The sequence below is a fragment of the Schistocerca serialis genome, chromosome 2 (genome assembly GCF_023864345.2).
Source record: "Schistocerca serialis cubense isolate TAMUIC-IGC-003099 chromosome 2, iqSchSeri2.2, whole genome shotgun sequence".
Lineage (NCBI taxonomy): Eukaryota > Metazoa > Arthropoda > Insecta > Orthoptera > Acrididae > Schistocerca > Schistocerca serialis.
The window spans coordinates 709,392,864-709,409,883 of NC_064639.1; the positions used below are offsets into that span (position 1 = coordinate 709,392,864).

At 37.3% G+C, this 17,020-nt stretch overlaps 1 protein-coding gene and 1 long non-coding RNA gene across 6 annotated transcripts in view; one reads left to right on the forward strand and one right to left on the reverse strand.

Annotated features, from left to right (window-relative positions):
- The window catches only part of LOC126457884 (sorting nexin-8-like), a 180,440-nt gene extending 166,270 nt beyond the window's left edge, over positions 1-14,170 (reverse strand). For all 5 annotated transcript variants that reach the window (XM_050094555.1, XM_050094557.1, XM_050094553.1 and 2 more), the window contains exons 1-2: positions 14,037-14,170; positions 13,700-13,824 (exon numbers count right to left, since the gene is read on the reverse strand). In XM_050094555.1, the coding sequence (XP_049950512.1) occupies positions 13,700-13,824; positions 14,037-14,058 (147 nt within the window). In that variant the 5' untranslated portion in view covers positions 14,059-14,170. The remainder of the gene's footprint in view (positions 1-13,699; positions 13,825-14,036) is intronic.
- On the forward strand, positions 14,112-16,595 carry LOC126457886 (uncharacterized). The gene is made up of 3 exons (XR_007585543.1): positions 14,112-15,257; positions 15,568-15,659; positions 15,873-16,595. It is a non-coding gene; the product is annotated as an uncharacterized LOC126457886 (long non-coding RNA).
- Positions 16,596-17,020: the final 425 nt, after the last annotated feature.

A 17,020-nucleotide genomic window follows, 5' to 3' on the forward strand; every position in this document is an offset into this window, starting at 1 on the left:
AAATATACAACAGATTGGGGAAACTCAAGACCCAGCTATGGCAATGAAAAATGCAAAGAAGTGACCGACTGGGCTGAGTTTACAAATTTAATCAAAGGTCAGAGTCTTAACTTAAACTCATTAAATTCTTGATTAAATGCTCAGAGTGCGACTCTAAGTAAAGAAATAGACTTAGTAAATTCTCAATTAAATACCCAGAGTGAAGCTTTAAATGCTCATGACAGTGTGAAACTCTAAATATTCAAACGACAAATTTATCATATAAATCATATGTTTACTGACCATAGTCAGAAACAGAGTAACAGTTTTCAAGATTTATCAAAAAGGTTATAACTTAACATTGAGAGCAAATGTAACAATGTAGAATCCGAACTTACTGAAAATTTAGGATTTTTTGAAAACATGTACAATGTTCAGTATAATGACATAAGGCAGGGATCAAATAATTTGAAAGAGAGAGTGGATAAGCAGAATGAATTAATGCCAGTCATTCAATCGCAAATTACAGGTGTCAATACACAGGTAGATAATGTAGAAAGAAATTTCAAAGAGAAAATAGCTAACTCTGATATTATAAATGTAATTAGTTTGGAGGAACAATTTGGAGAAATTATAGGTCAAAAGGTTACCGAGAGAATAACATCCGGAAACATATCGCCTATTCCTTCTTCTGAACTTAGTGGTATCAGGAAGAGTATGGACGACCTGTGGAACGAGATTAAGCTTATCCAAGTAGAAAAAGGAGTAGCTTCACTTAACGTTGTATTAACTAGTGAAGCTGTGACTGATTTACAATGGGGAGCTAATTCAGGGTTATCTAGACAATTCCCTAAAATTACGCCAGACGGAGATGTACATCCGACCCATTTCTTAAAAAGGTTCAACCAAGCATTACTAAAAAATTGGGAAGATTCTAAGAAGTTCGAATTTGCTGTGGGGTACCTTATAGGGGAAGCCTCAGAATAGGGTACAGTAAATATTGAGAACTTTTCCTCTTGGGAGGGCTTTCAAAAGAAATTTAAAGAGAAATACTGGCCTGCCAATGCTCAAGAAAAGTTGATATCAGATCTATGGGACCCAAAATATTAGAACACTTGGGTTACTATTAGCAAATATTTTGATTGGCATTTAACACGAGCATAGTATTTAGCTAAGCCAATGAAAGAAGAGAGATTGGTACGTATTTTAATTAGACAATTGCCCATCTATGCGAGAAAAGACATATTATGTATTGGTTGGAAAACGGTAAAAGAGTTGTTGTCTTTTGTTGATGCACTTAATGCAATAAATAAGGACCACAACAAAACTTTACTCCAAAGTGAAAGTTCGAACTATAAAAAGAATAGCGGGAATAACTTTAAAAGGCTTGAGACAAACTTAGCAAAAGTACACCAGTGCAACAAGAAAAGTTGCAACGGTAATTATCAAAAGAAGCATCTACATTCAAATTTAGATCCAGTAACTTCTCAAGAATTTGCACCGAGTAACCAAAAAACACAAAATAGGAATGCAGTACCTCATTACAGTAACCAACGCATATTTACTAGTAATGAGGAAAATGTTGTTCGACCTGGATCCAGGGCCGGGGCCCAGGTTGTGGAAATACATTAGGAGGCCATGTTCCATTTAAGTATGTTAACTTTACGCACAAAATACCCACAAAGGAATGGTTGTTGCTTGAAGAACCAGGCTTAGCTACTAATAACGCACAACCTATCAGGGGCAGTGGAAAATTCCGAGGTTAATATATTTATAGACAGATTGGGGGAATGAACATCAACAAAAGCAAATGAGGATAATGGAATGTAGTCAAATTAAGTCGGGTGATGCTGAGGGAATTAGATTAGGAAATGAGACACTTAAAGTAGTAAAGGAGTTTTGCTATTTGGGGAGCAAAATAACTGAAGTTGGTCGAAGTCGAGAGGATACAAAATGTAGACTGGCAGTGGCAAAGAAAGCGTTTGTGAAGAAGAGAAATTTGTTAACATCAAATATAGATTTAAGTGTCAGGAAATCGTTTCTGAAAGATTTGTATGGAGTGTAGCCATGTATGGAAGTGAAACATGGACGATAAATAGTTTGGACAAGAAGAGAATAGAAGCTTTTGAAATGTGGTGTTACAGAAGAATGCTGAAGATTAGATGGGTAGATCACATAATTAATGAGGAGGTATTGAATAGAATTGGGGAGAAGAGAAATTTGTGGCATAACTTGACTACAAGAAGGGATCGGTTGGTAGAACATATTCTGAGGCATCAAGGGATCACCAATTTAGTATTGGAGGGCAGCACGGAAGGTAAAAATCATAGAGGGAGACCAAGAGATTAATACACTAAGCAGATTCAGAAGGATGTAGGTTGCAGTAGGTACTGGGAGATGATGAAGCTTGCACAGGATAGAGTAGCATGGAGAGCTGCATCAAACCAGTCTCTGGACTGAAGACCACAACAACAGATTGGGGGAGTAAGGTGTCAGTCATCTCAAACGTATTTTTTAACTTGATACAGAATAAACAGCACTTAGCATTATTGTCAGTGACTGGAGTACACATAATCGGGATAATGGGAACAAGAAGTAAACTTGTAAAATATGAAACTCGGATGAACTGTAGTATTTTGTCAACTGCTATTAATAGTAGAGAATATTAACAGAGCTGTATTGTTTGATTTAGATTGGTTGTTAGAGTTTAAAGTCATCTTAAACTTTGACGAACATCATCTTTGTTATGGCAGGAGGGGCAGTAGATGATTGATGCCATTTGTAAGAAGTAGCCACATTGAGGAACAAACAACTGAGTGTCAGTGCCTATGATTAACAGCTACAGCACAATTATCACCAAAAATCGGTAATGTGGCTCAAGTAACACATCAAACTGATATACAAGACAAAGTTAATGAATCTCTAATATTAACCTATCAACAAAGATGCGATTAATGGAGTATGAAGTGGTGTTTTCCGATAGTCCAGGTAACATCAGGCACTATATCTGTAAGTTCAAAATTAAAGATGACACTCCATTCTTTTGCAAAACGTATCCAATACCTGTGAGTTTGAAGGAAGCAGTTCGGAATGAGATTAACAAAATGATTGTTAATAATATTATAGAATGAAGATCCGGTATAATGAATAATCCTCTGGTCGTGATGAAGAAAGCTACAGGCATGGTAAGATTAGTCTTAGACACTCGTACATAAAATCAACATACAGAAACAGAGAGATCAACTGATTAATATCGACGAATTGTTATCCAAGTTTGAAAAGGTGTGATTCTTTAGTACAATGGACTTGACCGTGGGATACTGGCAGATAAAATTACATCCAGAATCCAAAAAGTATACAGCCTTTTTGTTTGATGGAAAATCTTATCATTTCAATGTATTACCATTCGGACTTAATATCTCTGTGTCTGTATTTATACGTGCATTAGATGAAACACTAGGAAGAGACTTATTGAAGGATTTGATAAAATACATAGACGATATCTTAATATTATCAGCTACTTGGGAGGACCGTTGTCTAACTTTGTGCAAGACTCTGAAAAAATTTAAAGAAAAAGGTATTATGGTGAAGCTGTCTAAAACGTTTTTCTCGCGCCAAGAACTTAAGTCCTTAGGTCATATTATAGGGGTAAAGGGAATCAGACTGGACACTGAACGCATAAAAGCTATCAAAGAACATACGCACCCCAAAAATGTAAGGCAATTAAAAGGATTTATTAGGTATGGCTGGATACTATCAACGGTATGAATGGGCAAGAGTTAAATGACTTGAGAATTTAAAGTTTATTAAGAAAGGGAGTACCCATGGACTTGGGATGAAAGTGCAAATGATGCATTTGAAAACTTTAAAAGAGCGCTTGTTGAGTCACCTGTATTACATCATCCAGTTATGGGCGAAGAGTTTAAATTTTTGACAGATGCATCTGATTACGGTGTTGCTGCTGAACTTTTCCAAGGAGAATGGGATCCAAGTAACGTAGAACACAAAACCATAGCTTTTGCTAGCTGTCACCTAAATAAGCATGAACTAAATTACACAGCTACCAAAAAGGAACTATTGGTGATTGAGTGGAGTATTCAAAAGTTTCAGACATTAGTATGGGGATCAGAAATCCATATTTATACAGATCATTAAGCTTTATCCTATCTGATGAGTAGTCCATTATTACAGAGTCGGTTGATGCGATGGATGCTTTTCCTACAGGAATGCAATACATAAAAGGTTCTAAAAATATTGGACTTGATGCTTTACCGAGGCTACCCATAGGAATGGATAAACTAAAACATACAGAAGGGCCCGGCATTATTTTTGCCATTAATTTTATGTCAGTGGAATATCCAAACATCATTGTAAAGAAAATGGCTCGAAGAACAATAGGGAATATCCATCATGATTCTTATTTCACAGAAATATTTTCTATGTGGTTCCAGAACTCGTTACCTCCTAATCAATTAGGAAAAATGGAAAAATGATAGATCATAACTTGTTTTGGAGGGACAGTGTAACATCACAACGTTGGCGCTTATGTATTCCGAAGGTAATAGAAGACGAACTTGTGTGGTATGTTCACACAGGATATGGACCCCGCGGAATCAAAAAATGTATATTTCATATGAATAAGTTTTATTATTTCAAGAAACTAGGTCATAAAATAGCATCTTTGATTAGTGCCTGTGAAACTTGCCATAAAGTAAAAGAGAATAATACTCATGTGAAATACAAAATGTATCCTATTATTCCTAAGTCATTACACAACCTCACAGCAGTGGATCTTTTTGGACCAATTCCACAAAGAAAGGGAGAAGTATCACATATTTTGGTTATCATAGAATGCTGAATAGAATATAGTTTTATATGTTAAACTATATCCCATTAAAAGAGCAAATACACAAATGGTTATACACTGTTTACAACAATACTTTCTAGAAGTAGGTAAACCAAAACAATTTCTTATGGCTAATGGCCCACAATTTGTGAGTAACAAATTTAGAGAATTCCTAATGTGGGAAAGTATTCGACAAGTGTTAATATCCAATTATTCCTCATCATCACATGTGTGTGAACGAGTAATGAAAAAAAGGAAAATGGAAAATTATGTTGCACTTACTGCCACGAAAAACATACTTTGTGGGCAACGAAAATTAAAGACTTTGAACTCGTCCTAAATTAATTACCCCATTTATCAACTGGTTTGACATTATAGGCAATCCTTTTATAGGAGAAACTCTAAGTGTTTTAATTGGCCTAAACAACCTAGTGTCAATTATGAAGTAAATCAGGAAAGAGTTTCTAAGAATTTAATTGAAAAGGCACTACAAAGAGTAAGTAAGCATAACAAAAAGGTTGTGGAACCTCAGTTACCAAGTCATTGGCCTGGTTCTAACAACAAAACATCTCCACAGCCCGACTCTGTAGAAAGAGATTCATAAGTTTTTCCAAAAATATGAGGAACCGTACCGGGTACAAACGGAAGAGGAAATAGAATGTAAAGGATGTAAAACTGCATATCCCCAGGGACGTTAACATTCTGAGTTAACAGGCAGAGTAACGACTGTCGGATCCCGAGTTGTCTTCAGCGTTTCTTCCAAAATAGTTTTCCTGCACCAAATTCCTTTAAAATCTAGAACTATCATGTAATCTTATTGCTTAGAAAACCGGATATGACTATAAAATAGAGAACAACTTAAGAGAATCACAGGAAAATAGTGATTTCTAGACGAAAAAAACTGAATATAGTACTATATTTGTGGAAAATATAATATGATGTGACTAGCTAAACAACGGTTATACTGTAGTGTATAGATTTTCTATTTTATACGGAGTATTTTATACCTTTTATGAGATGTGATATAGATGGGGAGGGGGGGGGGGGGGGTGTATAAATTTTGAAAGGTGTGGGTATTGTAGCTAAAAGCACAATTTACAAGAACAGACAAATCATGACAAACAAAAAACACACATCTCACCTTTCAAACAACCCTCACAAACAAGTGTGCCTAATTTTTCATCATTTGCGATTTCCATAGGGTTGCTAGGATTTTCTTCGGGGACCTTAAAGGGTGAAAGTGGGAAAAGTCTGTTCTGTAGGGGACGATTTAATACCAGACCACCTCGCGCATCTCACTCAAGTACCTGATGGGTAGGGATTCTAGGAAAGGGGGGTTTCCTGTCTGTGGGGCTACCTTCTTTTTCTTCTTCAATCCTAGCATCCACATCTATTTTTTTCTTTTCCTACTTCTCATTTGAGAACCATTCTATTTTTTCCCTCTTTTCATATTCAGAAACTTCTTTCACTGAAGTCCTTCCTTATTTCCGTGTTTACTAGAAACCTAAATCTTATCTTTAGATAAGAAGGACAAAAAATCAGACTACATGAACACACATCCACATATACACAAATACATACTTCTATACAAACAGTAAATTACATAAGACAAAGCCTGTCACGATGTGAGAACCACCAGGTGTTGTGGGGGAAAATGTGTGTACATATGGAAATATGCACCCATATATAGGAAGCTATGATGGTTCTACATCAAATGTACGTAAGTAGAGGTATACATAAACAAAGAACAGTGACAATTCTAAACTCATGCGCAAAGAGAGACAAAAGCATATAAGTTTATGGAACAAAAATGCTACATAACAAACAACTATAAAGTAGTAATGAGCAATGGATAAATAAGAGGTGTGAGCAAAGAAATAAAACGAAAGTAGGAGAGAAGTTAGTCATGTTAATCATTACGAAATGTCAGTGTAATAAATACTCTGATGAATTGAAGGCTAGTGGGACATAAATAGTATATGTAGTATAGTATCTATTGAAAATATAGAAGTTGATAAGTAGAGGAGGACTCTAGGGAGTAAATGATACACTCCTGGAAATTGAAATAAGAACACCGTGAATTCATTGTCCCAGGAAGGGGAAACTTTATTGACACATTCCTGGGGTCAGATACATCACATGATCACACTGACAGAACCACAGGCACATAGACACAGGCAACAGAGCATGCACAATGTCGGCACTAGTACAGTGTATATCCACCTTTCGCAGCAATGCAGGCTGCTATTCTCCCATGGAGACGATCGTAGAGATGCTGGATGTAGTCCTGTGGAACGGCTTGCCATGCCATTTCCACCTGGCGCCTCAGTTGGACCAGCGTTCGTGCTGGACGTGCAGACCGCGTGAGACGACGCTTCATCCAGTCCCAAACATGCTCAATGGGGGACAGATCCGGAGATCTTGCTGGCCAGGGTAGTTGACTTACACCTTCTAGAGCACGTTGGGTGGCACGGGATACATGCGGACGTGCATTGTCCTGTTGGAACAGCAAGTTCCCTTGCCGGTCTAGGAATGGTAGAACGATGGGTTCGATGACGGTTTGGATGTACCGTGCACTATTCAGTGTCCCATAGACGATCACCAGTGGTGTACGGCGAGTGTAGGAGATCGCTCCCCACACCATGATGCCGGGTGTTGGCCCTGTGTGCCTCGGTCGTATGCAGTCCTGATTGTGGCGCTCACCTGCACGGCGCCAAACACGCATACGACCATCATTGGCACCAAGGCAGAAGCGACTCTCATCGCTGAAGACGACACGTCTCCATTCGTCCCTCCATTCACGCCTGTCGCGACACCACTGGAGGCGGGCTGCACGATGTTGGGGCGTGAGCGGAAGACGGCCTAACGGTGTGCGGGACCGTAGCCCAGCTTCATGGAGACGGTTGCGAATGGTCCTCGCCGATACCCCAGGAGCAACAGTGTCCCTAATTTGCTGGGAAGTGGCGGTGCGGTCCCCTACGGCACTGCGTAGGATCCTACGGTCTTGGCGTGCATCCGTGCGTCGCTGCGGTCCGGTCGCAGGTCGACGGGCACGTGCACCTTCCGTCGACCACTGGCGACAACATCGATGTACTGTGGAGACCTCACGCCCCACGTGTTGAGCAATTCGGCGGTACGTCCACCCGGCCTCCCGCATGCCCACTATACGCCCTCGCTCAAAGTCCGTCAACTGCACATACGGTTCACGTCCACGCTGTCGCGGCATGCTACCAGTGTTAAAGACTGCGATGGAGCTCCGTATGCCACGGCAAACTGGCTGAAACTGACGGCGGCGGTGCACAAATGCTGCGCAGCTAGCGCCATTCGACGGCCAACACCGCGGTTCCTGGTGTGTCCGCTGTGCCGTGCGTGTGATCATTGCTTGTACAGCCCTCTCGCAGTGTCCGGAGCAAGTATGGTGGGTCTGACACACCGGTGTCAATGTGTTCTTTTTTCCATTTCCAGGAGTGTATATTAAAGAATGAATGTGAAGTTTAAGATATGACTCTATCTTTACCAGAAGATACTTAATTATGGTATACATAGAAATGTATACTAGGGTAATGAACCATGTGGCCTACTCAGAAAGGATAAGGAGGCATACCCAGCATTCACTAAGTACAAAGGGCCAGCGTACTTAATTGGAGATAGGACGATCTGTGGCTTAAAAAATAGGAATGTTTTGTAAGGGGGGTACCTACCAGAAAGGAAAGAGGAAGTGTTCTCATAAGGTCAACCCACAAGCAGGGAAGTTCCTAAAAGAAGGGGACAGTATTGTGACAAAAGTCACAAATTTTATAGGGACTATTCTGGGAAGTGTGAATTCTATGAATGACTAGCATTATCATGTTTCCTGGCAATAAATGAGTGTCAAAAGAACACTTTCATTTTGTCCAGAGTTCCTCCAAGCTACAAATAATGAAAATAGTACATACTAGGAAAAAGGTAGTACAAAAGATAGGAACAGAAAATAGATTACACCTGTGTTATCAACACCTGAAGTTTACGGGGAGGGAAAAAAAAGTAGTCCTCACAATTCCTAAATCTCTGTAAAGCTGACAAAAACCATGAGTAATTGCTCATGTCTTAATAACGAAGTAAAATAAGAAAAGAGTAGAGAAATGATAAGTGAAAGATTGTTCAAGAGAGGACAGAGAATTGTTATCGAAAGGAAAGATATGTATATGAACATATGTAAGAAATGTATAATGTTTATTATGAGTGATATTATTTGCACAATGATTATGTATAAAATATAGCGTGTTCCATCGGGGTGGGGGGAATATGTAGTGATTCAAGAATTTCTGTGTAAATTCTAGAACCACTCAGCCTTCTACCATCTCAAACACACGATATTCTGGATATGGGTCTGGGATGGTGGAATCCTACTTACTGTGCATCACGTTTGTGTGTACAGGTTTTAAATCAGTCACGGGAAGAAAGTAGACGCAGCAGACGAACGACACTGACAAGTACCTGTCACACAATCCATAAATGTTTTAGTGAGTGTGTAAGGAAGAACCATGGAGTTTATATGCAGCTCTGTGCTTATTGGGTCATTGACTATTGTTATCAAAACAAAGACAGTTGACAAAGAACTCTTGAGGTAATCTTGCTATAAGCAAGACTTATTTTCTGATTTTTGTTACGAAAAGTTATGGTATCAAAGCCAACTTTCTTTTAACTGTAATTTAATTTGTTTCTGACGTTTGACTGTACGAGGAACTTACCAGAAGTTGAACGTGAGTTTTATTGTGTATGAAAGTCAAATACATTGTTAATTGACAAAAAGCAAAGTTTGTATGTCTACTTATTTCATAAGTAAAAAGAGTTTAAAAATTCCTGTACCTAGTATTATTTGACAGAGAAGAAGTGAAGAGGTTTTCCAGCAGCTAGCTATTCAGTTAAGAAGAGTGGCTGCAAATTCCAAATAAGTCACCTTGTAAAGAAGTGGAAGGTTGTTTGAGGGAATAAACCGAAACAACCCAGATTCACACACACACTTTAAGTCGGAAACGTTTGAACACATTGCCCATTTCATGGCTAACTTTTTCTGTCTATATACCTATGTTTTCTTTTACACATAATGTGTTTCTTTACAGAGATTGTATACCATCATCAACAATTATTCTACTAAGCACGTAATATGTATCCAGTTCTTGGTCATCATTTTTCTGAACTTCAGCCAACATTCTTCTACACACTCCTGCCTAGAGGTTTAAAGTATCTCATTACAATATATCAGTACTGCCTCTTTTACCAAGTTGATGTAAATGTTTGCATGTGTTTTAATTGCCATTTCTACTTTTGTTAATCACTGTAGTTACAACTGCTTCATGGTCACCAATACCAGTTTCAACATGTTGAACATTCTCAAAAGGATTAGGTCTATGGATTCAGTAAACTTCCATCATGAATTGAATGTTCTATTTAATTTTTAGAGAAGTCATTTAGTACTGTTCTGTAAAATCTCTTACTACAACAAACATTTACAAAACTGTAATTATCCAAATGAACTGTTGTATGATTAAGGTATCCTACAATGACAATATAACTACTGGACATACACACTAGGAATCAGATTTTTCTCTGAAGTTTTTGGTTACATCTGATGAACAATAGGATGATCCAATTACATGTTTATGCTCACATTTGCAAAATCCATTGTTTTATGGCTACATGTAACAAGAAATTTGAATAAATGTGTGTCCGTGGCATTTGGTGCAAAGATGTAGAACATTACAACCTCTGTAAAATGATTACAAGGATGAATTTAATTCATTTGCTTTATGTAAAAGATTTTATTCTCCATTTCAATTGTGTCAGAATGTGAACAATTTTATTAGTCTGTAGGATCCAATCTCTACCACTATAAAACTAACTCCTCTAAAAAATACCAGGCTCTTTTCTTTGTCTTAAAAAAAGGGAAATGATTTAAGAGTTGAATACATTATTTCAGCTGTGCTACACATCAGTGTTCCTAGTTATGATTGAGGATTTTTGAAATTTATCATATTCCTTGCTTCAAATCATTGCCAAATGCAGAAAGATATCATCAAAAGCTAGGGGCAAGGGAGGTAAATACACTTTTGCATACACATTATTTCAGTAAGTGATAACATTCACTGTTACTATAGAAATGTTGTACCAATAATGCAACTTCCGACAAAAATATTCCATATAAAAGGTTAGCCTGTGTGACCATTTTCCACAGCATGTAGACATAAATACTTTAAAAAAAAAATTAATTAATTCAAATGCCCCCCCCCTTTTTTTTTGCAACAAGAAAAAATGTAGGCTATTTGAATTTATGGAATGACTATGCCATACTGTTTTATCATATTTGCTGTACAAAACAAACAATTTATATCAAACTATAGAGACAGGATAGGTATCAGCTTGGGTGGAATGATACAGGTGTATTACCATATTTCACCAATTACATGCCTTTTCCTTCTAAAATGTTAGGCGAGTCATTGGCTTTAAACTGAAACATTGGTCTGAGGGACCTCTACAGCTTCTTAAATTTGTCCTGTGGCAACACTGTTCTGTTTGCCTCTACACTCTCCACAGTACCTTCTCACAGTCAAATCATATATGCAACAGAAGCATTGCAGTTCAGTTTGTGGCTTCTCATTGTTAGATATGCATTAATTTTGTAAAATGTACAGGTCTGATGTTTCATATTACATGCAATTTATTTTTCTATTATCCCTTTTTTTGTGTTTTTTTAATGTTTCAGAAGATGCCGTGATGGATAATGCTTTCGAGTACACTTGCAACCAACAAGAGCTAAATATGTGAAAAAATGCAGTGCAGATATGGCAATTTTGAGAAGAAACTTTCAGAGTGGTTGCAGGAGAGCAGTGATGAATCCAAGGTGGAAAATGATTACTCTGCAGCTGATTCTGACTTTATAATTACCAACATGACAGAAGATGATCAGAGAAGAAAAAAGGAAGATAAATGACTGATAGTAAGTGAGAGTCGTGGTGGTGGTGGTATAACATAGTGAGACAATTGCCTGGACTTACTAACAAAGCTACTGACTTAGGTAATCCAAAAAATTCGTGCAATTTGGGAGTGCGCGTTTGAACAAGCTATGATTGAGAGTACTGTTTTACATACAAACAGCAAACTTTTCTCCATGAGAACCAACCTGAATGATGCAACAAACCAATCTAATTATCACCTCACTGATTCTGCAGAAATTTATGCTCCGACTGGTGTGCTAATGTTCACATCCATTTTCAAATTTGGACATGAAAATGTGCTCTCTCTGTTTGCCAAGGACCTTACTGGAAGACTGATATTTAGAGCAATGATGTTTGTCAAACAGCTTGAAATATTGACCAACTGCCTACAGTCTGATGATTCTACCACACATGAGGTCAGAAAACAAACTGACTGTGCAGGTGCCATCTCTGAAATATTCAACAAGTTCATATATAATTCCCACCAGATGTATTGCCTTAATGAGAATATGACAGCTGACAAAATGCCTGTTTATTTCAGATGGAGTTGTGGATTTTGCATGTGTATGCCAAAGAAACCCAGCAATTATGGGTCAAGGTATAACGTGTGGTTGACTCATTTTGTTCATACCTTTCCAAGACTCACATTTATACTGAAAAAGACGGCGACGGCATTGGACTAAATGAAGATGAAAAGAAACTTTTGAAACCCACTCAAGCAACAGTACACTTGTGCAAACCTACTGAAGGTTCAAACAGAAATGTCACTACGAATAACTGATTTACATCCATGGAGCTGGTAGAAGAACTGGGAAAGACTTGACAGTTGGCAGAACCAAGAAATCAATCATACTGTTATTCCATTATAATTCAAGTCTGGTAACTCTAGACCAGTTTGCACAATTCTCTATGGTTTAGCAAAAGGTTTACCTGTTACTTTTTTGTCTGTTGTTCTCATAAGGAATAAAGCTCTGGTAACTTCTATAAACAACATCGTGATGAATCCTTACAAGAGGAAGCCAGAAATTATCTGTTATAATAAGACAAAAGATGGGGCATACCTTCCAGACCTTAAGTGTGTCCTGTACTCTTCCAATACGAGATGTTAAGAGACGGCCATTAGCTCTTTTTTACACACTTATAAACACAATTTGTGTAAACAGTTTCATAGTTTATTTATGCCTTTGACAAAACCCTACTGTTAAAAGGATAAGGTTCATTGAAGCAATGTCCCATTCTATAACAGAACCACACATCAGACGACAGCTCACCATTTCCAATTTTTCCAAGTGATAAACTTGAGAAGAGGAAGACCTGCTATGAGTCTACATCTTTAGACTTCCTATAAGTGTATACAGTGCAACAAGCCAATATGTCTGGACTATGGCAGGAATGTGTGCACAATATGTGCAATCAGAAATCGATTTACACTGGTTTCCACAAACAGTTACAATATTAGTCTTTAGTAACAATATTTGTATAACAACATATTTGTATAATAACCTCAGTTAATTTTGAATAAATAAAAAATAATACTCAATTTGATGTTTCATATGAAAAGAACAAAAATGTTATCCTAAACACGCAAATAGATTATTAACATTGATAAAGCTATTAAAAAATTAGGAGAAGGAAAAAAAAAGTTCTCTCGGATGGGATGTTTCTAATTATGTACTATCGACCTATGTTTCTGTCTACGGGTTGACAACGAAGAATTGTGCAGTGTTCTGAGTGGCTCAGCAGCTGGCGGTAAATCTAAATCGAAATTTAAAAATTCAAAGTGTTTATGCGCTGTGATAAGGAATCGCGTGCACTGTCACATGGAAAGTCTTTCATCTTTGACAACTCATCAGCTCCAACATTTTTACTTCATACGCACTGTACAATATTTGGTTCTCACCTGGCTCAGCGTTTGTGAAGGAAGCTCCGATTTTACAAGGAGTTTGGTGAAAACGTCCTTCGTTACATGATTTGTTGACGGGGCGCAGGTATCATACACTTCTCGGTAGTAAGGCGGCACACAACCTGTCAAATAGGTGGTTTACGTCATGAAATCATGTCAGATGAGCTTGTTTACAAAACGCAAGGTTGACAATTACAAGCTATAATAACGACTATTTAACTGTCGTATATCAACATTTAGTCAGATCATTGAAATATTAATCTAACACCAAATCAAAGTGTGATAGCTACCGCAATAAAACTAATAAACAAACAAAACTAATGAGTGTACTAACCGACTGCTAAATCTGTCGCCATGTTGACACCTCACTTATATTAACAAGTGACTGACCAGATGTAGTTGCGCCACTTCCAAATCGAAACGTGTGTTTATTTCAAGGCTGTAGTTTTGTGGGATTTCAACGACACCACATCTAGAAACAGAAATCATATTTAACACGGAGCACAATGCACAGAACAGTCTATCGGCACTAACAGATTTGACTGGGGCAAACCTTCCTCCCTGAAGTAACCCACGACGTATGAACTTAGATTTCGCAAAGTAAAACATGCCATTTTCTACCAGTTCACCAGGCCAGTCTTGTCTCCTTGGTCTTCGTTTTGGATTAAAGTTCAATGGTTTAACGGTCCCATCTGAAAATAATCCGTGTCGCAAATGAACACTATTGTTAATATTGTACATCCGTCGTAAGCTAGGAAATGGTTTACAGAGTTTCAACATTGACGACTGAAATGAAGCAATCTATTTCTTTAATTCTGCATGAAGAACGTACAAGCCAGTCGATTTTTCTTCCCTGCATGAAAAACGTCTCACAAAGAACAAATGCGCTTTCATATTTACGAAATCATGTTGCCCATCGTAATTTATCGGTGGTTATTTTAGCAACTGCATAACTGACTTGCAAGTCCCAAACTTTTACACGAACATTTCACAAAAACATTACACACAGTAAAAATTTACAGTTCTGTCAAATTCATGAAAGGGCGGAAACATCTTAAACCAATACCTACATGTACCATCTGTAACAGCGTGCATTACATAAGATGCTCTGCATGTAGACTATGATTAAAATGAATCACAGGGCAAAGGCTACAAATTGCAAGGCAGAACAACGAATTGTAAAGGGAAAGAAAGATATCACGTTTGCAGGATACGAAAATAACTAGGCCTAATCCTGGGGAACTAAACTTATACCTGTAATCACATATACTCTGAAAATATATTTAATGTGTGTTCCTTTTTCTCTGTAAGGAAATGCTTTTTCAGTCTTCATGATCAATTTCTTCAAAACTTCTTACTGTATGATAAATTCTGTAGTCCTGGCCACATTAATTGACACTGGCTTTTTGCCTTAGATGGAGAGGGTATTAAACACTCACATCAGTGGTGATTTTGTTCTAGTTTTATTTGCCAGCAAGATTTTGGAGCCAACTAAATTGGTCATTAAGTTGTTCTCCTAGCTACGCAACATAATACAGTTACAGAACTATTGCAGGTCATTCTAATTTCTCATTTCAATGCTTGCCAATCACTTGGCTAAGTATGTTTTACAACACATTTGTATTCTTCCAATTGATCCTCCAAATTTCAACTTGCTTACAGGCCCAGAACATCTTTGTTGTTATCATGTTTAAAGACATTTCTATTCAAACCAGTTAATAGGAGAGGAGGTGTATCTCTCGATAAATTTCAACCTATATCACTTACACCTATATGCCTAATATAAAAAAATAATTGATTGCTGCATGTATAACCGCAGAAGCCAACATTGTTAATATACTTAGCTCCTTACCACATACGTTCAGGTCCAGCCTTTCTACAGTCGAAGCGGTTGAGAGGATATCATATAGCAGTTTTGGAAATATGAAAGAATCCGTGCACCACTGTTGTGCCTGAAGTAAGTATTTGATATGGTTTTCCACAATATATTACTAAGGAGTAGGAGAGAATGCTCTCTGCATAATACAGTCATACTGTTTGCAGTTAATGAAGATTAATAATCAAGTCACATTGCCTTCCTGTTACAAAGAGTGTACTTTAAGGATCTGCTCTCAGATCTGTACTATTCATTATTTACATAAATGATGTACCCACAGTTGTGCTATTTCAGGCAGTACTGTATGGAGATGATAATACTTACCACATGTGATACCAACTTTGAAAATGTGCAACAGTGTGGTGGTAGTGATGGAGAGAGAGTACAACTAGTGTCACACAACTACACAACAGAAAATGATAGTAAAACTGACTAATTATATCCAGTTTGGCTGTTCAGTCATGGTGAAAAACTATTTAGCACATAAAACAAAAGCTGAGCTGATTTGTGCACAAAGGAAAATTATGTGCATTCAAGGAAAGCTGAGAAGGAGGTGTCAGCAAAGAATTACTACTTGTATAAACATGATTTGCATTATTCCATTTTCACTTGAGTCATGGAAGACTACTTTTAGTATGCAGCAACATTGGAGGCCAAATATTTGTGTTTAAATGCTAAAAGAAAGTAATCAGGTGCATTGTAGGACTAAGCACACACGAAACATGTAGAGACTATTTCAAACAACTGAACATAATATAGTTCTTTGCATGTATAGCTGCTTGTCTTTGGTAAAGAAACCAAGTATGTTTGATCTAAGGAGGTCAATGCAATTAGGCACTGAATTAACATTCCTTATGCCAGGCCGGAAATGACCGATAACAGCTACAAACATCTTAAGTCTTATCTATTTCAACAAATAACTTTAGTGCCTACATAATACCATTAAACAAATTTAAAACTGTCGCAAAATGGGCAAAAAACAAACAATTTTATTCAGCTCAAGACTTCCAGAAGCATGACCCAAATTTCTTATATCAATGAATATAAATAAATGACACACTGTATTAAATAACTAATTAATTCTGTGACCTACTTTATTACTACCTTGTACTTCTTGTCATTTAGCTAACTAATTACTTTGTTGGATTACACTGAATATATGTAAAATGCTCAAAGGTGATAAAGTTTTTCTTCTGTATTCCTTCAAGGAAAAGCATAATATAAAACCATTTTTGGCAGATAAAATTTAATATTATTCATTTGTCCTGAGTAAAAAAAAAAAAAAAAATTGTTTCCAAGAAAGTGCAGCATAACATATCACTATGTGCAACACATGTACTTTTAATGTGCCACAGATACAATATGAAATGTACATCTTTAATTGTGGAAGCTCTTATACATACAGGTAATAGTTGTTTAGACTATTTTCAGTTACAACCTGC